General features: G+C 41.2%; 2 protein-coding genes across 4 annotated transcripts; one reads left to right on the top strand and one right to left on the bottom strand.

Moving 5' to 3' along the window:
• Positions 1-16,466, bottom strand: KPNA5 (karyopherin subunit alpha 5). The gene is made up of 14 exons (XM_053381748.1): positions 16,184-16,466; positions 14,009-14,142; positions 12,465-12,566; positions 12,285-12,384; positions 10,670-10,764; positions 9,139-9,270; positions 8,158-8,246; positions 7,805-7,904; positions 7,366-7,529; positions 6,019-6,097; positions 4,286-4,411; positions 3,287-3,414; positions 2,694-2,872; positions 1-1,297 (listed from the first exon to the last, which is right to left on the bottom strand). Exons 1-14 carry the CDS (start codon positions 16,185-16,187, stop codon positions 1,110-1,112), a joined length of 1,620 nt encoding a protein of 539 aa, XP_053237723.1. The 5' UTR covers positions 16,188-16,466; the 3' UTR covers positions 1-1,109.
• On the top strand, positions 15,695-27,659 carry ZUP1 (zinc finger containing ubiquitin peptidase 1). Of its 3 annotated transcripts, XR_008329515.1 has the most exons (10): positions 15,695-15,791; positions 18,595-18,705; positions 20,040-20,152; positions 20,970-21,138; positions 22,234-22,422; positions 23,302-23,470; positions 24,165-24,316; positions 25,708-25,925; positions 26,028-26,149; positions 27,378-27,659. XR_008329515.1 is itself a non-coding variant. In XM_053381749.1 (9 exons), exons 2-9 carry the CDS (start codon positions 18,624-18,626, stop codon positions 26,073-26,075), a joined length of 1,140 nt encoding a protein of 379 aa, XP_053237724.1. In that variant the 5' UTR covers positions 15,695-15,791; positions 18,595-18,623; the 3' UTR covers positions 26,076-26,196. The 3 variants fall into 3 exon arrangements, 2 of the variants coding, with proteins under 2 accessions (XP_053237724.1, XP_053237725.1); XM_053381749.1 differs by lacking the exon at positions 27,378-27,659 and having other exon boundaries at positions 26,028-26,196; XM_053381750.1 differs by lacking the exons at positions 15,695-15,791; positions 27,378-27,659 and adding an exon at positions 17,695-17,939 and having other exon boundaries at positions 26,028-26,196.
• The last annotated feature ends 239 nt before the right edge of the window (positions 27,660-27,898 follow it).

The raw sequence follows: 27,898 nt of genomic DNA, 5'->3' as shown, positions 1-27,898 counted from the left end.
CCCCAAAAGTTGTATGAGATGCATTAGTGTATTTGGGTCAATGTAATACATGGACTGTGTGTAAATAAAGCATGTAATCATTGTTTCAAGAAAAGACAATATTGCAGTTTCACACACTTTGGTAGCATTTAAGTTACAACGTGGAGTCTTCTATACAGAGAAACCTTCCCTCATCCTCACAAGAACACAGAGGTCATTGCAAGGCAAACTAATTTTTAACCATTTTGTAATCAGGTTGCCAACTGACCAAAAACAGCCTAGCCTGCTCTCGTGCCTTTTAAGAGCAACTTGATGCACAAAAATCAGCAGGTAATACATTTCACAGCATGGAGGCAAACATTATCCCACTGCCCATCTAGCTGCTGTTGAAGGAGCCAGCTGAACACTTGGCAAACCTATTTGCAATACCACTGAATAAATAAGAGGAAGAGGGAATTTTGCTGACATGGCTAGGTAAGGGCTATATAAATTACAAAGCTACCATCCCTTTTCACATAGCAGAAAAACCATTTTTTCCCTACATTGTAAGGTTATGTCATGTAACCAGCAGTGCACCCCAGTAAGTGTTATGCTTTTAAATATAAATATATTTCATCAGTTTATCACAAAGTATCACACATAAAACTATATTTCCCACTATTTAAATAAATAATGTTCACATTCTAAGCTTAGCTTTTACTAGGAGCTCATATATACGTCAGTTCTGAAACATCTTTCTTGCTCCAATGCAAAGAGGTAGATTTAGTGTAGAATGGGCATGTGAACCCTACAGCCAAAATTTAAAATATCAACAGCTGTTTATGCGCAATTTTGCCTTTTTAACAACTGCTTGAAAACTCAGCATCAGTTTCCAATGTCTTACTGAGGTCACTATTCAAGCCTTATTCTAAACTTTCAGTTGTGATTAGTCGGTTTTTCTGCACGTAAGACAATGGAAACATACACATATAAAAAAGAATGAACCAATACTTGTGTCTGACACAGAAACACATAAATGCACGAGTTTGCTTCTTCATCCGTCTCCAGCAAAACATTTTCCCCTTTCCTGTCTTTGGCCCACAAATGGAGGCTACCATGATGAGCTACTTATTTTGCTTTAAACTGAATGGTTACAACTGGAATCCCTCCATTGGAGCTTCCTGCTGCTGGAACAAAAACTGCTGTTCATTTTCATCCACTGGTGGTACAATATTGGCATCCTCTTCTTCCACACCAAAGTAATGTTCAATAAGATCAAAAGCTTTTTGGTAGATCTCCTGGTTTTCATGACTTTGAAGAATTTCAATTTTATCTAGTCCTAAATTTGAGAGAGAGAGCACATGTGGTTTAAGATGTACATACTTTCTTAAACAGCTAAATAAACTGGCCATACTCATGTGAGTTGGCTGCAAAGAGGAAACGCTAAGTTCTAAACGCATCTGTAATATTTACTGAACCTAAGGCTTCAATCTACAATAGAGTTACTCCAAAATAATCTCACTAATTTAGATGAACTACTCGAAATGTGCTTGTTATGGACTGCAGGCAGCACGCATGCCCCCTTGCATACAAAATAGTATTTCTCTCAAATATCTACCTAGAGACAAGAAGTGAGAAATACACAGATCAGTGGTTGCTTACATAGAAAAAACAATGTACAGTTACACCCAGTGGGTGATATCCAATGAAATCATACTCAGAGCGGAGCCCTCAAAGCCTTCAATCTCAATGGGTCTACTCTAGAGTATGACTAACACTGAGCATAACCCACTAAACAAAATCCTCAGTTTGAAATGTTAGTGCACTCAGTACATTATAATCGGGCTTCCACATTTTTGTACACCACTGCTGCTCTCTGGCAAGTGTGAGAAGCAAGTAGCCTGCCGACCAACCACAGAGCTGCCTGGGTATTCTCCACCTCTTTCCAGCTCGAAGACAGGAGAGGAAAGCCTGGGGTTCTTTGCCTGCCCATCTGCTTAGTGCCTTGGTTATACAGCTGCCAGGCCAGCAGACTCCATGCCAATCTTCCTGCAGGGCTGATGGGCTGCTTCCCAGGTTGCTCCAAGTTGATGCACTAGCACACCTTGCCCTGGAGCAGCCAAACCAGCAAGCAACCTACAGGAAAAGCAGATGGAGCACTAGCATGCGCTGGGCTAACATAGGCCTTAGCAACCACAACTGGCTTTGGCAGAAAAGCCAGCCAAGAATTATGACCTTCAGTTGCTACATCTTTTTAACAGCGAACTCAATTATACAAGAACTCCCTTCAGGGCCTTGTTAAGAAATTTGCAATTCTCTCCTAAAGATTCACAAAGAAGGGTAGATTACGTTGGGACATGTAATATTAAGAATGCTTCCAAATTTGGAAGATTTGGTTCTGCCTGCGATTCTATTGCTCACTAGCTCAATTCTACTGCTTACTGCTTACCTACTTAAATAACTGCAACCACTTAAGTTTATATAAAATACACTTCTGGCCAACGTGTGGGACCTGCCCTCACTACAGAAATTAGAGTCCTCTTGCCCACTCCTACGGATGTTTACTCAGGACTATGTCTCGGTGTTCAGTGGGGAACAGTCTCAAATAAAACTGCATAGGGCTGCTGCCCTAATTTCTAAACAAAGATTTCAGGAGAACAACAGTAACCCAACTATTCAGAGGAATTATTTTATACTGGTAATAGGCTTGCAGCATTCACACCACAATTTCTTACCATACGCTTCCTCTATACGGGCACAGTAAGGATTAACCCCAATCCCATTTTGTTTAGATTCTTGCTCTCCATGTCGCAGAATGTTTTCAAGTCCGTTCAATGCCACCTGAACTATTTTAGAATCCATCACAGTCAGAAGATCGCAGAGAGGCTTGGTACAGCCTAAAGCCACCAAATAACTTTGGTACAGTAGGTTAAAAAAAAGACAGAAAGAGAGAAGAGGCTTGGATCAGTACTTATTTGATGCAACACTGTCCCAGGATAGATGCATGAAGATACTTTCACAAACAACACAGAGGACACACTTGACTTTTTAGAGCATATTCCTGTGTATGTACACACACATTTTAATACATGAAATACACACACACACGTGCACAAGCACACACACACATTATATCAATTAGCTATACTTCTACAATGAAAGCCATGTTGATTTTAGCTCTCTTTTCTGCATAAATCTAAATAAATTATAATTTCAAGTACTAGAAACCCAGAAAAGTATTCATGGCATCGTACAATAGTTTAGAAAATGAACGGCGAAAGTAAAAATATTCACTCCCATCACCTATGAATCAATTGCAATCCATTACCTAATCTGTTCAGGAGTCCCTCCTGATGTTGCATTAGTGATGGCCCATGCTGCTTCTTTTATAGTGCGAAATTCAGCTTTCTGAAGAATTTCAATCAATACTGGAAATATATTTGCATCTATAACAGCCTAGGAGAAAAAGGAAAAGTGGAACACTGAAGTATAACTTAAAGTCAACAAACTAACCAAGTGAACTTAACTGAAAAGTACATTTTAAATGCATTCCTTGAAAAGACACAGTGATCATTTTTCTGGAAAAAGAAAATGATCCCAGGGACTTTATGAAAAATTGGCAATTTATGCTTAGCAAGTTGTCCGTAACACTTTGCTTACTTTTCCCAGAACACTGGCAAGTTCAGAATGGCCTTTACACAAATCTCATTCAGATAATAAGCCATGGGAATTTTAGTTTCTTTAGAGAAATTGGCAAATTGTATCTTACCCAAGAATACTCCTGTTTGTTTGACAAGCAGTGAACTGGATGTTGTCCGCTGTCATTTTTATCTAACAGACAACTGACTTTGAAAACTGGCCCCAAATTGGAGTACAAGTATCCATACTTCCCACAAAGATGAGGGTGTGAACTGGAGCTATGCCAACATGACCGTTTGAAGCAAGGGTTAATCTTTTTTCAGGTTGAGGGCCTTACTGAAGGCTGCCAACCCCTACAAGGGCTCTACACACACACACACACACACACACACACACACACACAAAGATACCCACATAGGAGCCTCTCCTGTCTCAGAAGGTTTGCCACCCCTGATTTAAAGGCAATCATGAGTACATTCCTTTGATATGATGAAGTGTTTGTTAAGATGTTCAGTCTAAGACCCTCCCCATACATTCTGGGGTATATATCCCAGCTATTCATCATAATTCAGCATGTGGAACATACAAAGATTTGCATCAGGAACAGATGGAGACGTAGTTAAGTAAAGGCAAATATGACATGGTCCACTGCTATGTCAGCACTGTCAAAAAGACCCAAATATATTACCTGAATTTGGCCTCTGTTTCCTGCAGTAATATTAGAAACTGTCCAGCAAGCTTCTTTCCGTATAGATTCCTTGGGACTACTCAGCAAATGTAAGAGACAGGGTAATGCAGAGCAATTTAGAATTACCTAAAATAATTTGAAAGATGAAAAGTTCTGCCTAAGCAGTGTATAATCAAATGTAGTCCATATATCCAAACACAGTCCATATGGTTGAAATAAATATTCACAGGTACGGTTACAACCGCAGAGTTATTTTTAAATATTATAATGCCATATGCAGTATATTTACAGAAAAAGTTACGATCATATGCTTTCGAAAAAAATGTGCTATTTAAGATCCCAATGATGTCACAAGAGGCAATATACAGCGGAAATGGAGCACAAAAACAGAATGGGAGTTTTAGCTCTAACAGAAAATCCAACAGAACCTCATTGCTACCTAAATTCAAAGAGTTGGATCTAACCGTCAGCAAAAGAATTATAAATTTGCAGCCCTTCTTCACCAGCACTATAAGAATTTGCACAATGCTGTAAGGTAAGCTGTACAGCAGGGATGGGGAATGCTTTGCAGTTGAGGGTCATAGTCTCTTGTGGGCAACTTTCTGGGAGGCTAGAAATGAAAGTGTAAAGATCAACAGGTGTGACTTTTATTTTACCTTTCCCAAGTAGGCTACATTACTGCCATGTAAAAGCCAGAGGCTTCCACACACACACCTACACCTTTCCATTCAGCCAAGCAAGCAGCATTGTCACAGTTCAAGGGTGCACTGCAGTGAGACAACAGAGGAAGGAAAGGGGGTGTGTGGCCTGGGGAAGCACTGGGGTCAGACAGAGAGGTCTAGCAGGTCACTTTAAGCCTCAAGGCCTGAGATTCTCCATCCCTGTTCTATAGCCATTCTCTTGCTTCCAGTTACACAAGAGCATCATCACCCTGGGATTTAGTTTTGTTTTCCTTGTATGAGTCTCTGTGGAAAATTACACAACAGCCCTCTGGTGAACAGAAGACATCTTCCACTTGTCAAAAGTCGCCTCCAGTTTCAATTCAAAATGTAATTAGGTGTAAGCAGAAATATGAGAAAGTGGGAATTCTATATTCTGAGGGCAGTTACAAAGTGCTAGAAGAACAGACTATGTAATTGAATGGGGGGTAATTATAAACTGGGCACCCTACAAAAGAAGATTGTTTTAAAAATTGTGTTCAAGATTCAAAAAGGTATGAGTGTGGAGAGGTGAGGAGCAGGCCAAGCTATAGCATACACCATCATTATGTTTAATAATCTTCTTGTACAGGTGCCAACACCTTCCGAATTTGTACTTTGCCACAAAACCACCAAGGTCTGCTTTTAATGGTGCCCTGCTTTAAAACATTCAGAATGACAAAAGTCTGACCTCAGCCACAGTAACTTTAGCATATAACTGCATTACTATTAATTATTGCTATTCTTTAGTTTCTAACTTAGTGAAGCAAGAAAATACACATTTCAGTGAAATAATGTCAGTTGCCGCAAAGAATATGGCTTTTTGATAGTTTAAGGACAGTTCTTCTGCAAGACAGGCAGATTTCCCCTCGACTATACATAAGTCTGGATAACATTCCATCTGTTCAATCAGCACCATCTATATCCATTGCAAAATATTAACAAAGTATCCTGTTGCAATCTCTTGAAACCCCCCCCAAACAAAGTTAAGCCATTACACGTTGTCACTGAAGTTTTTCAAAAAGCTCCACTGACCTGTGTTTGAATATCATCGCCCGTAACAATATTTCCTACTGCTCTTAATGCAGGCGATACCACTTTGTAGTCATTGTGCCTGGAGAAAACAAAAGTGCATAGAGCAGGTTAAATTATTCTCAGACCCTAAAATAGATTACCGTATTTTTCCGTGTATAAGACATGGGGTTTTTTACCAAAAAAAAAGGTTTAAAATTGGGGCTCGCCTTATACACGGGTAGTGCTGAGGGGTGTTTTCTTAATTTGGAGTCCCCCAAAATAGGGGGTGTCTTATACATGGGTGCGTCTTATACATGGAAAAATACGGTTATTTGTTTGGAGATGTCACAGTATGCAAGTCTCAGACACAGACAAGAATGGAAGATTGAACACACGAGCTAAACCAGCAGCTGTTTGGATTATGGCTTATTATCAATTTATATACTAAATTCCGGTGTTGAGTTATGACAGCTTTTTAGCCCAGAAGGGGCTACTGAGATATAAGGTAAAGGTTCTGATATGTTTGGGGGAACCCCAGGATTTACTGGGGAGGTGGGATGGAAAACATGTTGAATATCTGTTAGGAGAGAAAGAGAAAACCAGGAGGAAGGGGGAATGGAATGGAGTATCTAGTCTGAATGGCTGGCACAGAAGGAGTTCCCACTGCAACAGTTCCTTTCAGATCCCACTTGTACATACGAATAACAAACTCATTCAGTGCTGTTTCTTCCATAGCCGAGACAGTACTATCTACACACAAGAGTGAAGGGTTAACAGGCTGGCAGGGAACTCCAAAGTATGTAGAAGTACAGAAGAACGTTTTTTGCGGGGTGGGGCGGGGGGAGAAAGGGAATAAAGCAGGAAAATCCACAAAAATAGCTGAATGAGGATTAAGCATACTTAGGGGACACAGAATGCTGTTTGTGGAGGGGGAAGACATGGTGTACCTTAGAAAGGGGGGGAATAGCCCCCCACACTGCAACATTTTGCTTCAGGTCCTATTGCTTATATTGTACAATGTAAATCCAGTTTTTGCTAATAGATAAAAATAAACTGGACTGGTTATATGCCTCTCAAATATCTACACTCTACAAGTTCCTTTCTTAGCATCTGGCAGAGTTTCAAATGTGCCACAGAATATTTAAGAGAATGCAGAGGAGGAAAGGTTGGTGCTGTGACAATCACTGCAGATGTATTGGGTGGGTGGGGGAATCATAAAGATCCTAAGGACAGAGGGAAAACTATTGGGTTACAGTGGGGTACAAAAAGACTACATTACTTTTGACACATTGGTTTGAGAACACAACTGTTGATATCTTTGGCTACAGATTCCTAGTATCATAATTCTTCTATTAAAAAGGGACTTACATCAGAAGTTCTACTAATCTTCGGCAGACTCCAGAGTCAATAACTGCTTGGATTTTATCATTTGGTCCATCGGATAGGTAAGAGAGGGCCCAGCAAGCATCTGCTAATACATCTGGGTCGCTGCTAAACAACAATCTTGACAAAACACCTAAGCAAAGACGAACCTTCAGGAGTGTAAAAAGAAGAAGAAAAGGCACGTTATCAGAAATGTCCTCTTTTTAGAAATTTCATATCTGTTGCAAGCAGTTTTCTAAAGAGTTGAAACCCTTCCTTTGGTATTAGTTCAGTTCATTCCACAACAAAACAGTCTGACTAAAAATTGACCCACCAATTAAGACTGAGGAAAGATTGGTTTGTATTGACTTTGCATGGGGAAATACATTGTTTTAAAGCAATTTATGCTTTTGACCATTATAGTACCACATAAATTGGACTCTACCTTGCTGAAATCAGGAGGTGGGTTCTTGCCTCTACAGAGGTTTGAAAGTGCCCAGACTGCATTTCTAGTCGTTGTAAGTCTGTTTGAATGTGTTAGCAGTCTGTCAAGAAAAACAAACAAGTTTGAAATAGAATACAGCATCTAAATTACATAATAGCACAATCATGTGTGCTCAGCAGTAAGTGCCATTGAGTTCAATGAGTATTACAGGAAGATGTGCATGGGATTACAGCCTTAATTATTTATAACAGTTTTCAAGCTAACCTTTTAAAACCTGAAATTAAGCCTAGCTATTTCCAATGTTTAAACATGTGTAAAATTAATATTTATTGCCAGAGATTATCAGTACTTACTGTAAGAGAGGGGGAAGTATTCCACAGTTTAACACGTAATCTCTACATTCTGCATTGTCTCCAGCGATATTACCAAGAGCCCACACTGCCTTAGAAACAAAGGGTTAAATTAATATTAATACATTTTTTAAAGTCTTTAACTGCAACTCTTGTACACTGCTGTCTTCACATTACAGAATTAGCATTTTTAAAAAATAAAATAAAATAAAACTCAAGAACATGTGAAAAGAAGCTATGACCTAAATTAAGCTGACTACGATAAAAGAATGGAAAGCGCCACCCTAAGAGTTTACCTCTGCAGTTCAATCTGTTGTAAATTTGAATATAATAAATCAGGCTGCTCAGTCCCAGCACAACAACGGAACCTATATGCCAGCACCAAACACAATCCCAATAGCAAAGGAGCAGTCACTGAAAAAATGAATGTATCAGAAGCTTATAATTGCCATGGATAACTAGCTTGCCAAGGGTATGGAAATCTCATAATAGGCAGCATTGTCCAGGTACCTACATTGCATCCCAGGGGCCATTCAAGTGGTTCAGCATGTGCCTATTTTACTGGAGACAACTATCAATGGAGAGTGGCTAAAGCTCCATAAAAGTAAATAAAATTAGCGTGCTGTATCAGGCAGAGAAAAGTTTGTTTTGCCTGAAACAATTCATTTCTGCATGAGAGGCTGTAGTTAAGTAACTTAAGTAAGATTTGTAACCACAGAACCAACCTTGGCTGCAGATCACGGTTAAGGGTGAGAAATCTTAACCACAATCCCAGTTTCTATCAACCCATTAAGCAAAACTCTGTGAAAAAGCCTCAAGCTCAGGAAATTAACACTAAGCCACAGTTTAACATTACTTTGAAACCAGATCAATGTGTTGGCGCTGGGCCTCATTTCCAAGTTTGCATGGTCCTGTCTCCTGAGGTTCCTTGAAGCCCAACACTTTTGTTTTCTAATTTAAGTGATAAAAAACCCCAGAAGTTACCTGTTCCTGGACATCTTCATGTTCAGAGTTCAGCAACTTGATAAAAATTGGGACAGCTCCGGTCTCGATTACCACTTTGGTGTGCAGAAATGTCCCAGATGCTATATTTGTAAGAGCCCATGCTGCTTCAAACTAAAAGATAAAAATATAGTTAAATAAAAAAACTGTAAAATATGGATTAAGATTAAGAACATAGGAATAGCCTGCTCACGACAGTGGCCAACTAGATGCCCTTGGAAATTCAGCAAGCAAAACTGGAGTACAACAGCCCTCTCTCCATTTTATTTCCTAGGTACAAAATAATAATAATAATAATAAATTTTATTTATATCCCGCCCTCCCCAGCCGAAGCCGGGCTCAGGGCGGCTAACAACAATAAAACAGTACAAAAGTACAGCATAAACAACACTCTAAAATGCACTCTGTAACCACATTTTCCATTTCTTGTGATGAAACAAGCCAACATTTTATTTTGAAAGTATATTAATGAAAATAAGTAATGTTGGACTATGATCAGAGAAATATGGGTTGAAATTCCTGCTCAGCCATGAATCTCCCACTGCTGGTCTTGGGCAAATCACTTTCGCTCAGTCTCACAGGATTGTTAAACTGATACTGATGTATGTGGATACCTTTTCCTGAATGGTGGGAGGCAGATGTAATAGATAAACAGAATAAAATTATTTCACAAGTAGGCTCTGTGGAAGAAGCAAAGAAAGACCATGGCAGCTGCATGAGCAGCCAGAGGTCCAGTCCAATGTTGCCACCACTTACATACCACTTTACAGTGTTTATGTATGTATGTTTTGACATATTTGCAATGAAACATTGGGATATCTCCCAATGGAAGTATTCTGCAAAGCTGCCTTGTAGATGTACTGGGGCACAGATCACAATCTCTCTCCCACAACCAGTATCCCTCCCTAATACAGGAGGGGAGGAGAGAACTAGAAGCATGTGCAAAAAGCAGAATTCAAATCCTTATTTGTTTATATAACCTACAGCTCTTCATTTAAAAAAATAAATAAATCCCAGGGCAGTTGACACAATGTAACATTAAATTTGAGAATTCAAGTTAACATATACATTTAAGACCCACAAACATATTCAACACAGAGAAAAGCCAATACAGCGGGAGAAAACCTTATCATACAACCACATGACTACAGGAAAAAAGTCAACCATGCAGCTTATGGAGACCCAAAAGCCAAACAAAACAGGCACACTTTCAACTGGTACCAAAACTGAGCCACTGTAAGCACCTGTTGCACCTCCAGAGGCAGGAAATTTCAAATGTAGGATGCTACAATGGAATAAAAGCCCTTCAGGCTCTACCCAAAGGCAAAATTACAAGGAAAGTCAACATGGCTACCTTTAATTTGTATTTTTTATTGTGTGTGTGTATTTGTCTCTTCATGTATGGTATGTCTGAGAGAGAGAAAACACCACCATCTCCCAGCAGAAGATCTGAATTCTTCAAATGTTGACATTTTCCTAATGCCTTAGCACATATATTATTAAGCGAACTCACCTGAAGAGTGCAATTGTCATTCTTTTCTAGAAATTTCACAAATCTCTGCACAACTCCTGGTTTTTGTATGACTTCATCTATTGGAGGATTAGGTTCTGAAAATACAGGTTAATTAGACTGATTAAAACAAACGTTAGGCCAAAGTTCAGCTTGGAGCAGGTTAAAGAAGACAGGAAGGTGCAATTAAGGAAACAGGTAAGCAGCAGATATAGCTGCTAGGCTGCTGGGTTTGGATGAAGAATTCCAAATAACTGTCTCTGTTACTCATAGGGATATAATAAAGTTAAAATGTTGCTAAGATCTCCCTGGGGATAAGGTAAAGTAAAAATATAACAGATGATCTATGTTTTGCCCAGTCAGTAAAGGAAATAAGCTAATGTTATCAACCAAGAAAATCTAGTTGATTAAACAATAAATCAGCTGGAAGATGACCAAACACGTACTGTATATAATTGTATAACCTCAGTGAGTGAGCACAGATGCAAACGGTTAAAACATGAAGAGGTCAGCTGGATTTGACCAAAGCTGCTGCTTGTCCTGTTTTCTAGTTATGAGACATATGTGTCCGAGAAGCCCATAAGTTCTCCTCCTTTCTTTGCTCCTCCATACAACTCTAACATTAATAGTGCCACCGAACACAGGAGATTTGTGGCTAATAGCAATTGGTAAACTTAGCCACAATTCATTTGTCCTATCCTTTGTTGGATCAATGACTAGTCTTGCAAGGTGGGGGGGAAGTTTCAAAATCACGCTCGCTCACACAGTTTCCACAAATTCCAAAAACCGGCACAGGCTTATACAAGCATGTATATATTTTTGGCAGCTAACACTGGAAATTCAGTTGGCTCAAGGGACAAAAGCTGCCACCAGATGCTTCCTTTAAGCCAAGCATAAACCTCCATAATAGCTACAAGGAAAGAAGGAGGTTCAAGCTTAACCCACCCTTTTGGCCAGAGCGCATTGTGGCAATTGAACACAGAGTGCCTTTGCCTCTTGAGCCCAAGACAAGCTCCAGTGATAAATGTTGAAAGTGAAAAGGGAGGGGGAAGTAGTAGCAATCTTTCTTTGTCCCTCAAGCCATTGCAGGGGCTTGATTACTTTGTGGCCATGGGTGCTCACCTCCTAAGCCCAAAAGGAACCTCTCATGGGGCCCAGCAGCATAATCCTGTGGTTGGGATGTGTGTGCTTGTGCGCAAGCAGAGTTCCAAATTATTTTTGTCACTAGTTCAATTTATGAAAATAATTTCAACACAGTTGATACAAATAACATTGCCACAGTAAGAGAACACTCAACTTTGAGTACATCCAATAAAAACAATTAGTTTTAAGTCCCCTACAACAAACTAGATGAATTATTGGAGCTGCAAAGAACAGTGGGATATTAAGTGAAGCGTGCAGTTGCTGTCCTGCTACCGTTTTGTTTTGTTTTCACAGAGTGACTTTTGGCATTCAGCCATTATTTCTGAATGAATACAGGCACTCATGTGATGAAAAACACAGACCACAGCCCAACAAACTGTGTTTTAAAAATAAATCTGTCCCCCCCCCATGCAATTTGAACCCGTGGGAATAACATTTGCAGCTTCCATTTTCTATGAAAAGAAATACAATTTACCTTTAGAAAGCAGTTTTCTAAATCTCTGAGTAGCTGCAAGTTGTTGGTCGGGATCTTCTGAGAAAACCATCTGCACCATATCACAGGTAATGACATCTTCCTAAAAAGTAAAAGCCATTATCACTCTGACATCTTTCAGCTACAACTATCAAAATGCTCTGTCTGTTGCGGGTAATTTACCTCAGGAATAGGCACTGTAGAGCTCACATCAGGATCCTGGATTGGACTTTCTTGCATTGACTCTTCATTTCCCAGTAGAGCAACATTTCTGCGTTTAAATAACTAAGAAAAAGAATCAGGTTTGTTTTCAGATTGAGGAGGGAGAGAACGGCATTTAAAATTTGTTTACATAAATAACCCTCAATTTTAAAACCCATTTGCTCAACCAACTCCATTTCCAAGTTGTTCAAAAACAAAAATCATTCGCTTCCTCTGACAGCTTCTTTAAAATCAGGGATTTCAATAAAAGTTTAAGTACACACCCAGTTACCGTACATTTTAACTCGATTTGGTAATGATCCTAGGCAATGCTGGAAATAGCAAGAGAAGAGCCGGATCAAATTTTGCAGAAGAGGGGAGACAATACATATAATTCCACAACCTGAACCTGATCTCAGTCTTGGCTTCCACTACATGTCTGAACTGGCCCCAGAAGGTTTCCAGTTTAGACCTATTACACAAACTCCAAAATTCAACATTGTAAACCTAAAGCTATTTTATCTAGTAGCTAATAATTCTCTGTTTCGAGAGTTTGATTTCAGTGGGGTAAGGGAAAAGAGGGCAAATCTACTGTGGACCAATAACTTATTGTCCTGATGTGCCCTATTGCATTTTCCAAACAAATACAGTTCTGACACCAGATGCTGAGAACAAACAGAAGACGGCAAACACCATCATGTTCTATTTGTGTCCAAATGCACCTGGCAGGCTACTGAAAAACAGCTGCCCTTTGGCTGATTCGCAAGGCAATATCCCCTACACTTAAAATAAAATACCTTTAAAAACTAACACTACTTTTCTAAAAGCCAAACCCAAATATATCTGCACAATAATCACTTACTGTAAACATGGGTCTATATGCAAGTAGAGCAATACCACAAATAAAAACACAGTGGTGTATTAGCAAATAAGAGCTTTCTTTGGGTAGTAAAAACAACTGACAGTACATCACAAAAGCTGAGGTTTCATCGGCTCCCTAACACCTCTTGGTTTAGCAGACCATGGTAACATACTTCCATATGTATAGATGCACAGTTCTCCTAAACTGAATAATGTCACTTATTTATCTATAGATCTTTTATTCTGCAAATCAGCCAAAAAAAGGTGGCTAACAAACAAGACAATCACTAAACAACAAACGATCACTCAACAAGGCACGCATTTAATAACAAAATCCTATGCACATCTATGCAGAAATAAGTCCCGCTGAATTAAATGAGATTTACTTCCAGGGAACTTGGATTGCAGGCATAGGGCCAGATTCAACTATGTTGTTGTGTTAGAGGAAGCTAGTGCAATGACTACTCCTAGCAAAACAAGGCTTTCCCCCTGCCGCCACCCCCCAAATCTGCTTGGGAGGGTCAGCAGACCGACCTCCCCCCCTCCCTGAAAAGCACAAGGGAGGAAAGGAAGTGTGCTCTGTCTGGCAAGCAAAAATGCTTGTGCTGATGGAATGATCACCTTAGCGTGATACCGAATCCCTCCCATAATCTTTAAAGACTTACTTGTTCTTCCCTTTTCTGTTTACGAAGCTGAATACCTTCCTCTTCTCTTCGTCGCCGCATCTCTTGGGGATTGAGGGCATTGTTTTTATAACTTTTCATTCTGTAGTGATCCTTTTCTGGGCTTGCCATGGTATCTACAATAAAGAGCAAGAGAATTGATTGCATTTTCTTCTCTGGACTGCCAGTCAAGGCCAAGGTAACAAGAGGCGATAACCTAGGGCCAATCCACATCTCACATTTAAATAACATTCAATGCACTTTTAATACATACTGCTTCCACTAAAGATCCTGGGAACTGTAGCCCCCCCCCCGAGCTACTGTTCTAAGTGCCCTTAACAAACTACAGTTCTCAGGATTCATTGGGGCAAGTCATGTGCTTTAAGTGTGTGCTGGATGTGCTTTAAATATATGGTGTGAATCTGGCCCTAGAAAGAATATATGAATATTTACTGTTCTGCATATTATTATGTCTGTGTAGGCAACATCAGCATGTAACACAGGAATTTCTGCTGCTACCAGATACAGCTTTACAATACGTGAACAAGCAGCTGAAGCAAGTCTCCTATGAGGAAAGATTGCAGCATTTGTGTTTTTTAAAGTTTCAAAAAAGGGCGCCACTCCTGAGAGGGCACTACCACCTGTTGCCACCAAGCATCCTTCAAACAGAAAAGGTGCATGGGGCAGAAGATCTTAAACAAGATATTATAAAGCGTTCCAATTTACAGGAAGTTGATGGAAATCTATGTGAATGTTTCTTACATGAATTGACATCACAGACTTAATTCAAAGACAAAATGTTCAAAACACCTCAGATACAAGGATCTTCAACTGAATCACTTCAAAAAATCAGGTGCTGGACATTAAATGTATAGTTAGGGTTGCCAGCGGACTAGAAGAAACTAGCCTTTAACAGTGGCTTGATATACAGTAAGCAGGAGGTAAGCTTGTCACAGCGCGTGCATCACATGCTCAAGTCCTCACCTCAAGCTGCTGTTAACAAGACACAATTACAGAAAGTGGACGGAAAGTTGGCACCCCCATACTGTCTAAAAATTTCGGGCAGCTTTTGAATAAATCTGCTCGCCATGGCAAGTGTGGTGCCACCCTCTGGCAAATGTGACCAGCAGCACTGTCTTCCCATTTTGAAGCTGCAGAGGTGGGTGGAGATTGCTGGACTGTTGCACCATGACACCACCAGCTCCAAAGTTGGGAGGAAGGCTGGGAATTGTTTGACAGCTGCGTGGCCAAATCACCCAACACAGCCTTGGTCATTCAGGGCCAGATCTACAAGTCCCAGGGCCCCATACTGACATGTCCCACTCCCAAGAGGGGAAAGAGAGGCAGGAAGGTGCAGGATTAGATTTCCTCCCTGAAGGAGTGCAAAGTGGCAGGTGGTCCCCTTGGCAAATGTGGACAGGGGGTCACATTGGGCTCTGCTGCCTGAAGGCTATTGGAGCGTCTTAGTCACCAAGGACCCTCCCGGCCTCACCCCCCCCCATGGTTGGGGGGGCGGGGGCGCTTGACAGGCGACTAGAATTCTTAGAAATCTAGAGCATTTGAAGAGTGTCGTTTTTGTTGTTTCCCGCAAAAAATCTACCCCTGCCCAACGTCCTGCCTCAAAGGCAGCCAGCAAGTACAAATCACCAAAATCAAACGGGCAGATTCCTGGGGGGGGGGGGGGAGCCCGTGCCAGGGGAATCCCCGTCAAAACAAGACGGCCAAGTCCCCGCCTCGTGGAGCACCAGGACCAGCAAGTAGGGGAAGCTCGCGTGAAGGAACGAAGGTAAGAATAGCACTTGCAAACCAGTTATTAATATAGACAGATATATATGTGCGCGCGCGTGCATATGCCCTATATATACACATATTTGCTCGGAAATGAGTCCCACCGATGTCAGTGTGGATTACGCGCACAGGACCGCAGCCATGAGTTGCCCGTGGGCTTTCCACCCGAACGCAACAGCCCAAAAAGGGGGTGGGGAGTGCAGCACTGCCCCGCACGCCTGTGGGTCGGGAGGAGATAGGGCAGCAGCGCCATCGTCCTTTAAAAGAAATAGGGATGGGGAGGCAGCAAAGCGCCCCTTGCATTTTGAGCCACCCTCCTTTCCTCCCGCCACCCGGAATCCAGTGGCAGGAAGGAGCTCGCCCCGCGCCCCTCCCTTCACACTCACGCACCCATTGCGGGCAGCCCCCCGCCGCTTTCCCCTCCGCAGAGCAGCAGAGCGGGCAGATTCGCCGTCCAAGATGGCGGCTCCAGGCGCGCCGAAGAAGCCGGTCCTTCCTCTTCTATCTCCCCTCCGCCCAGCACCACCCGCGCGCCGGCGGGGGCGCGCGGAGGGGGAACGGAGCCGCCAATGGCGAGAAACGGGGCTCGCGGTTCTCTCACGGCCCACGGAAGGCACGCCCATAGAGCTAGGCAGCAGCGGAAGAGCGACAGGCGGCTCTCAGCGCGCGGGTTAACTAGGTGACGTTTTGCTCCGCCTAAGGGGAAAAAGCAGAGCGTAACAAGGCACAGGCGCGACGGAACGCGGAGAGTGCGCATCATGCAGCAGAGCTCTGGACCCGGCTGTTTGTTGATCGAAACCACCATAATAACCCCTTCCCAGCTACCCATGATAAGAGGGAGATAGAGGGGCTCTCGTGAGAGGGGTGGAAGAAGGGGTCGGTCGGTTTCTATCGTTGCAGGGAAGCGATTAATTGGCTCGCAGTGCCGGATTTACATATAAGCTAAACAAACTATAGCTTAGGGCCCCACTCTTGGGGCCCCCAAAAAATATAAAGGGGAAACAACTGGATGTACGTTTCCAAAGTATAAGATTAAAAACATATAAAACCTACATACAGGAACTGTGTTTTGTGTTGTGTAGGCTCCTATAATGTAAGTCATGGGCCATGCCTGCTAGCTTGCTCCCTAAAATATCACTGGTTGGCTCATTTCTATATATAGGGTGCCTACATTATGCATGGACTAGTTGCATATATTCATATAGCATATGCTATATATATGCTATTCAACACACTAAAACCAGGGACAATTTGTTGTTGACAAAGGACAGCTGGACGTATAAAGGGCTCCGTTACTTTCAGTAGCTTAGGGCCTCATCAAGCCTAAATCCGGCCCTGTAAATATACACTAGTAAAGAAGGACTAACAGTGCAGCCCTAACCATGTCTACTCAGAAGCCCTTTTGTGTTCCATGACACTCCCACCGAATTATACTTTTGAGCGCTTCAAAAAGGAAACTATATATAAGCAAGAACGAGAACTCTGTAGGTCAGTTTTCCGCAACCTGGTACCTTACTGGATATTTTTGGGCTGCAACTGTTGCAGGACTTTCAGTCCAAATCATATCCAGTAGGTTGCGGGAAACTAAAAGAAGTTTAGTTTAGTTTAGAAGTTCGCTCTCTTATACTTAGTTTCCTCTTCGTGGAATTCTGCAGGAACCAGCACCCTGTCTCCGCAACCAGATGATGCCTACGGGAAGTCCGCGCAGGCTCGGTAGGATGGGAGCTGTAACTCAAAGCATCTCCACGCCACCTCGTTGGGGAAAGCCAACATAGACTCTTCTGGAGAGCGTGCGTAAACTGCGCGTGCGCAAGGGTCGGGTTACACAGTGGCTGCCTGTGAAACGAAAGTGTAGGCTTGTTTCCCTTTTTAGTAAGTCTAGGAGTCACGTGAGAGGATAGAGCCGGGAGAGCGCGCGTGCGTCTGGGCGACGTACGCGGTGGGCTCTTCTCCGCTCGCGCTGGGCTCCTGGCAGCCGCGGTAGGTGTCGAGGTGTTTATATCCGCCTCGTGCCAAGGGGGCGTGGCTCCCGCCGGGAAGGGCGCAGAGCTGGAGTTCTCCGGCAAAGCCCGGCAGGGACAGCAGCGGCTTCTGCAGGGGGCCCCGTCCGCTGGCGCCCGCGCCCCGCCGCCTTCTCCCGCCCGCGGTGAGTGAGACCTGAAGGGATGTCGCTTCACATTTCGGAGCTGTCTGGCTTGAGAATGAATCGTTTGCGTGCGGAGTGTCGAGAGAGACCTGCGACCGCACATTCACACGTGCGAGTCGCCCGCTAGATTGATATGCACGTGGGAACCGTCTCTGGTCGGAATATGGGTCTGGCTTTATAAACGTCAGGCGCTTATATAGTATGTAGGGCAGCAGGATCCACCGTGCTCTCGTGCTGCCTGTGAGCATGAGAGCAGAGCCTCTCATATATATATATGCGCCTATGAGCTCTTATGCTCATATATATATATATATGGGGTGAGAGGCAACAGGAGCTTGGCCCTCATTTCCGAACTCTTTTCATTAATATATACTGTACTCTTGTTGTTTTTCCTTTGCCCATACACAATATATTCAAAGCATGCTAAAACAGTCTTTCCCTCGGTCTGAGTACTGCAGTTTATTCCTCACGGAGTTACAATATTAAGGCATTGGCAGCTCCAAGCCATCTAGCACTCAAGAGCAGCCACTACCAAGGGACTCCCCCAAACTTGGAACTGCCTTCTAGGTATGAGCTTAGCAAGCAAGCGTTTCTTTCCAACAGAAGAATATGCAATGACCTCATCATTTACTCTTAATACTTTGCTTTAATGCAGAAAATGGTCAGGAGCTGTATGAATGCCCAATGTGCCACCTTGTTTGTACTGATTACCCAATTCTGCAGGAACATGTTGAATTACACTTGGAGGAATGCACCTTTTTAGAAGGTAAGGGGAAGATTCCAAAATAGGAAAGACATATTTTGTATATTGATGAAAGATGTAATGTTTCATTCAGGAGAAGCTGGTATTATCCAAATAATGCAAGGCAACATGAAATTATATGACTTGGAACTTCATATATCATGTTAGCATATCATAAAAAAGTAGAAAACAATGCAGTGTAACAACAACAACACTTTCAGAACTGGTAGCAATTTTGTTTTGTATGTCTCTTTCCTGTAATGCTAGAGACTGTATCAGTAGAGACACCTAAATAGCATATATCTGTGCCCTGGGTGGATAAAAAACAATTAAAGAAGACATTTGAGGAGTCGATTAAAAAAACAAATCACATATTTTTGTTTTTTAACATAGCACGGTTAAATCTGAATACAAGCATAAGCAACTTCTTAAAAGCCGAATCAGTGGCCTTCAATCAAATGTAATGAGTTAAGGTTGCCTTAAAAGAAATATCTGTTTTCGGCACAAGTGAGGTACTTATCATGATTTTGGTACTGGGAACCAAGGATTGGTTAGTCACCACAAGCCCTGGATCTACAATAGTGTTTGTATTTCATTGAGAGGATTACCCCCTAAGCCCATTTTGGTGGACACTGCAACTTGACCAGTTCCCAAAGTATCAATATTCCTCTCCCTAAGCAAACAATAACAATTTACCTTTCATCTTAGGAAAATAAATTGCTCTACCAAGGAATTAATTTACTGGTCCTCGCTTCTCAAAAATGCTGGGTCCTTAGCTAAACAGACAGGTACAAATGGGCTGCAATGAGCAAAATCTCCAGAGCATTCACTACTATGCATCTGTGGGCTCAGGATGGGTGTGGAGCAAGGCATTACAGATATGCTGTGCAGAGGAAATGAAACAGAAAGCAGCAAGGTTAGACAGACATATATTTTGTTCATTTACGGCTAAATAGAGCATTCATATTAATGTGTTTAACCAATTTGTATGTATCATTATATCTGAACTACAAGTGAGAAGCTGGGTTTAAATCTGTGATCTAGGTGACTATGAATGGTATTAAATAATACATTCTGCCTAGGAATGTAGGTAATTGAAGTTGCAATTCTGTACACTCTGCTAGACGTCAGCCCAATATAAGCACAATGGGACTTAGCTTCTCAGTAACATAGGATTGTGCTGCAAATTTACAACATACAGGTTATTGATAAAAACCTGGAATTTTCAGAAATATTCAACATCATCAAATATGGCAGGTCTTCTATAGCAAACGTAATGTACAACATAACCAATTGTTATGTAGCTGTAGCTTTGAAATAGTCATTAGACTTTTATTTTATATGATATTGCGTGACAGTGGAAAGAAACTTGACTGACCTAGAATTGGCACAGCATCTCCAGAATGAGGAAGACAGGCAAAGAAGAGCAGCAGCAGCAAAACAAGAAAGAGAAGATTTCCAAAAGCTACAGGTGTGGTATCGGTGTTCTAGTTGCAATGTACTTCGGTATAGCTTGTAAATATATGGAGTGTTTTGTAAATGTGTGATACATTTATGTATTTCTTTTGTGCACAAAGAATTAATGTTTATCGTTAAGTGTCTCTTGGTAGCAGTTGGTTGAGCAGAGAGCCTAATGTCTTTGGTCAGGATACATTTTATAAGCTAGGTCAGAGGTTCCCAAACTTTAAAAGGAAAACTATAGAGACAAGTGTGCAGAGACTTCCAGCGTTCAGAGGTTACAAGTAGAAATGTGAGCAATTTCTCTTCTGAGAATTCATCACAAAGAATGACTCTGTAGATAATTGGCTGTTTCTTATTAATTATCATGGAATCTTGTGCGTAGGTTTTTCAAGCTGTACTACCCTAGTTCAGAAGCAATACAAATTGCAATATTTATTCTTATTTCTTTAGAGAAATACCATAAAGAGTGCATATGAGTGTGTGTGTATGTATACGATAAAGTGTGTGTGTGTGTGTGTGTGTGTGTAGATATATATAATTTATTAAGTTTATTAGTCACTTGTTCTCTAAAAGGTCCCCAATGACATTGAAAAATACATACATAAATACATCATATCATTGAAAAAGGGTATTCTGGTTATAGTTACTACAAAGGTTACGCTTAACTCTTAAATGGGCAGCTTCGTGTTCTGAATCAACTTCCATGGTTCTCTTGCATTCTCTCCTCTGTGCAAGGTTGAAGCAGGATTGCATGCGCTAACAATTCTTCTTTCTCCAAGAACTGCTAAGACTTTTTATTGCTTAAAAGTATAATATATCCTTAACAGAGGCAATATGGCTTGGATGGCTCCGGAGGATATAAACAGCAGTCACTAAAAAATATGGAAAAGGAAGTGGCTTTTGGGAGAATGACCCCATCTGACTATCACAGGAGAAAAGCAGACATGATGGAATCTCTGGCTTTTGGTATTGATGATGGAAAGACAAAGACTTCGGGTGAGTAATTAAAAATGTGTGAGTTTCTTCAAAGGTCTGACTGAGGTGTCTAAAAATCATTTTGCCAAAAGCCATTGTTCATTAAGTGTGCTGCAGATTGCAAAATACTTTTTTTCTGCCTGCAGAGAAATAAGAGTATGGACCTTTAGACAGGAGCTAAGAATGGCAATTCCTACAATCCATATTAAAGATAATGGTGCTCAGGTAGATTTAAAGTCACAATTCAAAAATAGGTTATAAATTGTCTAAATGTTTTATCTAAATACCATGACAAATTTCAAAGTAGAGAACCGGCAGGCATCATGGTTTTTGCCAACCTTCGCAAATAGTAACAGGAAACATACTGCAGTTCTCTGGTGTATCTATCTAGTGCTTGCTATCTAGCTAAGGGTGAATGATTTTATAAAACTTTCTCAGTAATTATGACCAAATGCTGTCTTGTTTCTGCTTGGTTCACAGTATCTTAATATATTACACCTAGTCTCCTGTAATGATTTGACACCTTCATTAAGGAAACATTCTGCTTAAATAAAGCTGTACAGTGGTGGTGACTGGCTGTTTGCCTTGTCAGCCCTTCAAACTTGCAACTTCCTTGTCTGACGGCACAGTGGTGATCACAGGTTTCACATATTATATCTTTACTCTTGGCTTTAGGCAGTTCTTCTTGTGTGACTACTTTGGCACTCTTGTGGTTTTTGCCAGATTTTTCACCTTTTAACTATTGTTTTAGCTTCAAAATTGAAATAATCATTAAATTCACTTGTGCTGTGTGTCACTTAATTTGCCCTCTTAGTTGCATGTGCCTTAGTCTCTCTCCATTCACCATAAGGCCTTAGACAGCTTGCCTAACATAGGATAGTAAATCTATAGCTGAGGAACAGGCTTGGAGCCATGTCTTCTGTCGGCGTGTTAAACTATTCACTACTTGTTCCCTGCTATTTGTCTAGTTATGTAGAATTTGGCAGTCATTATTTTTACTTTTTTCATACTGGTTGCATCTTGCAAATTGTGTGACTGTTGTTGATGTATCATCAGTAAATAGAATTGCATAAACTTAAGTCTCTTTCTCTCCTTGTCTTCCCTTTTTAAAATCAGGAATTACTGAAGTACTGTGCCAGTACTATCAGAATGAATGTAAAGACATAAAGCGTGTATGGCTTTCTACAGGAGTAGATCACTTCCATTGTTCTTTAGGAGACAGAGGTTGGGGCTGCGGTTATAGGAACTTCCAAATGCTTCTTTCTTCCCTCTTGAGGAACAGTACCTATGAAGAGTGCTTGAAAGGTGGGTATTTTGCATGGAATTGTGCTGCCAGTGGCACATTTGCCAGCCTGAGCGCTTGCTAAAATGTGTTCCTATGCTGGCGTATATTACAATATCTGCATCATATAGGTTAAAAATTGGTGGATACAAGAACAGTTTTTTCAATTTTATAGCTTGAAAATGAGCCTGCCGAATATGAACCTTTCCCTGTCCAGATCATAACTTCCTTAGGCCTTTTGTTGTTTAGTCTTTTAGTCGTGTCCGACTCTTCGTGACCCCATGGACCAGAGCACGCCAGGCACTCCTGTCTTCCACCACCTCCCGCAGTTTCGTCAGGCTCATGTTTGTAGCTTCGAGAACACTGTCCAACTATCTCGTCCTCTGTCGTCCCCTTCTCCTTGTGCCCTCCATCTTTCCCAACATCAGGGTCTTTTCCAGGGAGTCTTCTCTTCTCATGAGGTGGCCAAAGTATTGGAGCCTCAACTTCACGATCTGTCCTTCCAGTGAGCATTCAGGGCTGATTTCCTTAAGAATGGATAGGTTTGATCTTCTTGCAATCCATGGGACTCTCAAGAGTCTCCTCCAGCACCATAATTCAAAAGCATCAATTCTTCGGCGATCAGCCTTCTTTACGGCCCAGCTCTCACTTCCATACATCACTACTGGGAAAATCATGGCTTTAACTATACGTCCTTAGGCCTTACTCGGGCTCAAGTCTAGGGGAAGTCCTTCCCACTGATATCATTTTTTGCTGGAAAGCTTTTATGTCAAACAAGAGGAAGTAATTCCCCAACAGTAAAGGCCGTCCCACTTCAGGACGCTTAGAAATCTATTGTAACTTTGGTTTTGCCTTTTCATAGCTGCAACTTGAATGTTGTCCCGTTGTTGTTCTTGTTTTAGATAATTCATCAATTCCATGCATTCCAAAAATTCAGTCATTGATTGAAGATGCTTGGAAAGAAGGCTTTGACCCACAAGGAGCTTCTCACTTCAACAGCAGATTACATGGAACTAAGGCATGGATAGGAGCATGTGAAATTTATTCACTTTTAACTTCTCTCAGGATAAAGTAAGTGCTGCCTATTAAAGGAAGTAAAAAGGTTTTAGTTCTAAGCACATGACACCAATTATGAGAGTGATTTTATGTGAATATCACAGAAATTCAAGTTCGAACTGGTCCTATGTAGAGATGGCATTTCCAGGAGAATAAGAACATGAAATACTTAAGGGAAAAATTGTGTTGGCAATTGGTCAATCAACTGCCTAGGAACTTCCTTCTTGCATCTTCCCTTGCAACTCTCTTTTTAAAAGAAGATTGCTACTTCCAAAGTTCTTCCATGTATAAATGGTGCAAAGTTATTGCTTGCTACAGCATGCTTTCATTTCACTGGTTTAAGTTTCATACAAAGAAAAAGTATAAGTTGTATATTTATTTATAAAACATATATATCCCATTCATTAGTGTTTCAAATCAGGGCAAGTAACAATTAGGTAGTAAAAAAAGAAGAAAAAAGCCACCCAGATTAACATTGCAGTAAGGTTTTTTTTTTTAAAGTATCAAGTAAAAGATCATTCTCACACTAGGGGGAGCTGTGTACTTGAAGTAATATGTGCTACTACAAACTCACAAATGTGACCATTGTTCTTACAGCCGAGGCAAAAAAAATATAACAGTGGTAGAACTTGGTGACTAATGCACTAAACAAAAGATGCTATCTGACATTGTAACAGTTTATAAAGGCTTCATTTAAACTGCCTTATAGGTGTCAGGTCATTGATTTTCACCAGCCAACAGGCCCTGCAGGAACACATCCTCGTTTGTTGGAATGGGTTTTCAACTATTACTCGGCAGACAAGGAAAACAGTTCAAAGGTTGTGTGTACTCCCAAGCCACCAATCTACCTTCAGCACCAAGGTCAGCAAAACTTTCCACTTCTCTCTTTTCTAAACGTGAAGCTGTGTTATGCATTACTGATGTCCCCATGTCATTTTTTGTTTTATGAATTATGCTTCCTGGAAGAGCAGTGGAATGTCTTCTTAACTGTAATTCTCAAATATAATTGTATTATTTATTTCATAAAATGTATACACTTCTCAGTTGTAAAAACAAAAACAAAAAAACCTCCTCAAAGTAGTTTACAAAAAAGATTGTAATTGTAGACAACTGTAGACCAAGCTTAACATGAGTCAACAGTGTGGTGTAGCAGGGGTGGGAAGAAAGCAAATTCTATTCTATGCTGTATCAACAAAATTATAGTGTCCCAATCAAGGGAAGTCATAGTAGTTCTCTATTCTGCCTTGGTCAGACCACACCTGGAGTACAGTGACCAATTCTGGATACCACAATTTAAGGAGGATATTTACAAGCTGGAACGTTTGCAGAGGGTGCCCAAGATGACCAGGAGTCTGGAAACCAAGCCTTACAAAGAACGGTTGAGGGAGCTGAGTTATGTTTAGCCCGGATAAGGGGAGGCTGAAAGGAGATACGATAGCCATCTTCAAATATTTAAAGGGCTGCCACATGGAGGAGGGAACGAGTTTGTTTTCTCCTGCTCTGGAGACTATAGCCCATAGGTAGGCAAGCTAAGGCCCAGGGGCCGGATCCGACCTAATCGCCTCCTAAATCCAGCCCACGGACGGGCCAGGAATCAGCGTGTTTTTACATGAGTAGAATGTGTCCTTTTATTTAAAATGCATCTCTGGGTTATTTGTGGGGCAAAGGAATTTGTTCACCCCCCCCAAAAAAAAATAGTCCGCTCCCCCACAAGGTCTGAGGGACAGTGCACTGGCCCCCTTCTGAAAAAGTTTGCTGACCCCCTGCTAGCCTGAACCAATGGATTCAAATTACAAGAAAGGAGATTCCAACTAAACACAAGAAAGAACTTTCTGATAGTAAAAGCTCCCACGAGAGGTGGTGGACTCTCCTTACTTGGAGATTTTAGGCAGAGGGTGGATGGCCATTTGTCATGTTGTAGTTGAGATTCTTGCATTGCAGGGGGTTAGACTAGTGGGTTTTGTTTTGTTTTATTTGGTATATTAACGGATTTGAGGGGATGGTTTGTGTTATGAGCTGCTTTGAAAGTCAGAGAGAAAATGTTAGATTTTTAAAATAAAACTTACCTGAAAAAGACATTTATACAAGTAATTTGTTCTTATAACAATTACAATTATCTGTGTAAGCATTAAGTTATATATTGCAATTCTGTACAGCAGCTTGGGGTTTTGCTTAAGTGGTTTGTAGACCGTGTGTTAGCAGAAATGTATACTTGATGGGTGTCTTTGTTTGTTTGTTTTTTAAAAAAATAGGTCATAGTCGTACTATTATTGGAATAGAAGAAAGGAAGAACAAAACTGTGTGCCTACTGATGTTTGATCCAGGTTGCCCCTCACAAGAGATGCAAAAACTCTTAAAAGGCATAGATGGGAACAGTCTCAGATTGCTTCGAAGATTTGTGGGCAGCTTAAAACATAAACAGTATCAGCTTGTGGCCATAGACGGTGTACTGTCAGCGGAGGAAAAAGTTGTGAGTATTTCAGATAAGAGCCCATCTGATTAAATATCTTAGTGATCTACTGTGGTGTGAGTAAAAGTGGCAATGCTAACTCTTGTTTGTCTCCCACTTAAGACTCGTAGGCAGGCTTCTCAGCGTTTCGTGGCTCAGCGGATTTCTTGAAATTAGGAATCCTGAAGAAAATCAAGGAAGCTGCAGGAGAGATTCTGGTACATTCACACAGGTTCTTGAACGATGTACATAAACTTTTTAAAATTTAAAAATAAACGTTGGGGGGAAATGACTTGTTGGCATGTGATTTGTTATATCAGATTGAGGAAAGGTGCAATCCTAAATTACCAAGTCACTATAGCAAACTGTTTTTAAATATGTATGACAGGCAACAAGACTGTGCTGCTCTTTTCAGTGTTTCAGAGAAAAAAATTGTTGTTGTTCAGTTGTTTAGTCGTGTCTGACTCTTGGTGACCTCATAGACCAGAGCACGCCAGGCACTCCTGTCTTCCACTGCCTCCCGCAGTTTGGTCAGACTCATGTTTGTAGCTTCGAGAACACTGTCCAACCATCTCGTCCTCTGTCGTCCCCTTCTCCTTGTGCCCTCCATCTTTCCCAGCATGAGGGTCTTTTCCAGGGAGTCAAAAGGTTCTTTAATTCCTCCTCACTTTCTGCCATCAAGGTTGTGTCATCTGCATATCTGAGGTTGTTGATATTTCTTCTGGCAATCTTAATTCCGGCTTGGGATTCATCCAGCCCAGCCTTTCGCATGATGAATTCAGAGGAAAAAAATATTTATGTGCTAATACAGAACCAGCCAAAGTGTGGCACATACTACAGTATCTGATAGTACTTGACATATTCTAAAATGGCTAACTCAGCCCTTATACTAGAGGGGTGCAGCAGGAAGTCCTCAAAGGGAATAAAAAGAAAGAAAGAATGAGATTTCTGGCTTAGTGGGATGTCTCACAACAGAAAGTTTACTTTGGTTTGAATTACAGTTGCCCCACTTCCCTTAAATGTACATTTTACCTCTGGTATTATAGGATCCTGTAAGTACCTAGGCAAGCAGAGTAAGACTATCAAAGGTTGTAAGATCACAGGGCAGCTGAAAAGTTGGTGTCAACATGTTGATGCAGCCAGTATTCCTACAACTCCGCAACTCACTTGACTGCACAGTGTGTTTAGTTTTCCAAGCCACTTCAGGCAAGAACAAAAAGTGCAGGGATTTAACAGCCAGGCTACAAGTTGCATTTAGTATTCCTTTAAAAAGATCTGAAGTACTTTGGAATGTTTAACCAAGCTGCATATGTCTGACATAGACATTCTATTAAAATAATTACAACATAATCTAGCATCCCACTCAAGACTGCCTAGAACTTGTATTACTGGTCTGGGTGGAATTGTTCAGGATTGCATCTCTAATTATAATGTAATTCAAGTTAACACTTGAGAACATCTTGTCAACTGCAGGTTTCAGCTGCAATAAAGCCATAATTAAATGGGGAGAATCTACAGGAGATTAAGTAATGCCTCCTTAGTTACCTTTGGAGCAGGAAGAAGCAACCTGTGATTATCAAGATGTTGATGAACTACAACTTCCATAAATCACTGGTCATGCTAGCTGAAGTTGATGGGACAACAGCTTGAGGCCCATGACTTCCCATCTGTGTCTTAACATGTTTTATTGTTTGCACGTGCTGGTTAACACATGTGCCTATAAGCATTTAGGCTGTACCGCTTGAGCCTTTTGTATCCCAGCTGTCTGTACTTAAATTTACCATATTTGTTATTTGATGGACATGCTCAACATGCAACCCCTCTCCTCTCTTCCTTCTCTTGGAGGGAGACAGCAACAGCATGGCAGTGCTAGAAGACCCAAGGCTGGCTTAAACTTGCTTGCCACCATCCCTCTGCATTTTCCAAGTCAGCTGCTGTTTTAAGTGCTAATACAAATGAGCTTCCAAGCGGGTGATGATGCCAGGCATGAATTA

This window comes from Podarcis raffonei, chromosome 3 (assembly GCF_027172205.1).
Source record: "Podarcis raffonei isolate rPodRaf1 chromosome 3, rPodRaf1.pri, whole genome shotgun sequence".
Classification (NCBI taxonomy): domain Eukaryota; kingdom Metazoa; phylum Chordata; class Lepidosauria; order Squamata; family Lacertidae; genus Podarcis; species Podarcis raffonei.
The sequence above is the reverse complement of the archived record's forward strand: the minus strand, read 5'-3'. Positions and strand labels throughout refer to the sequence as shown.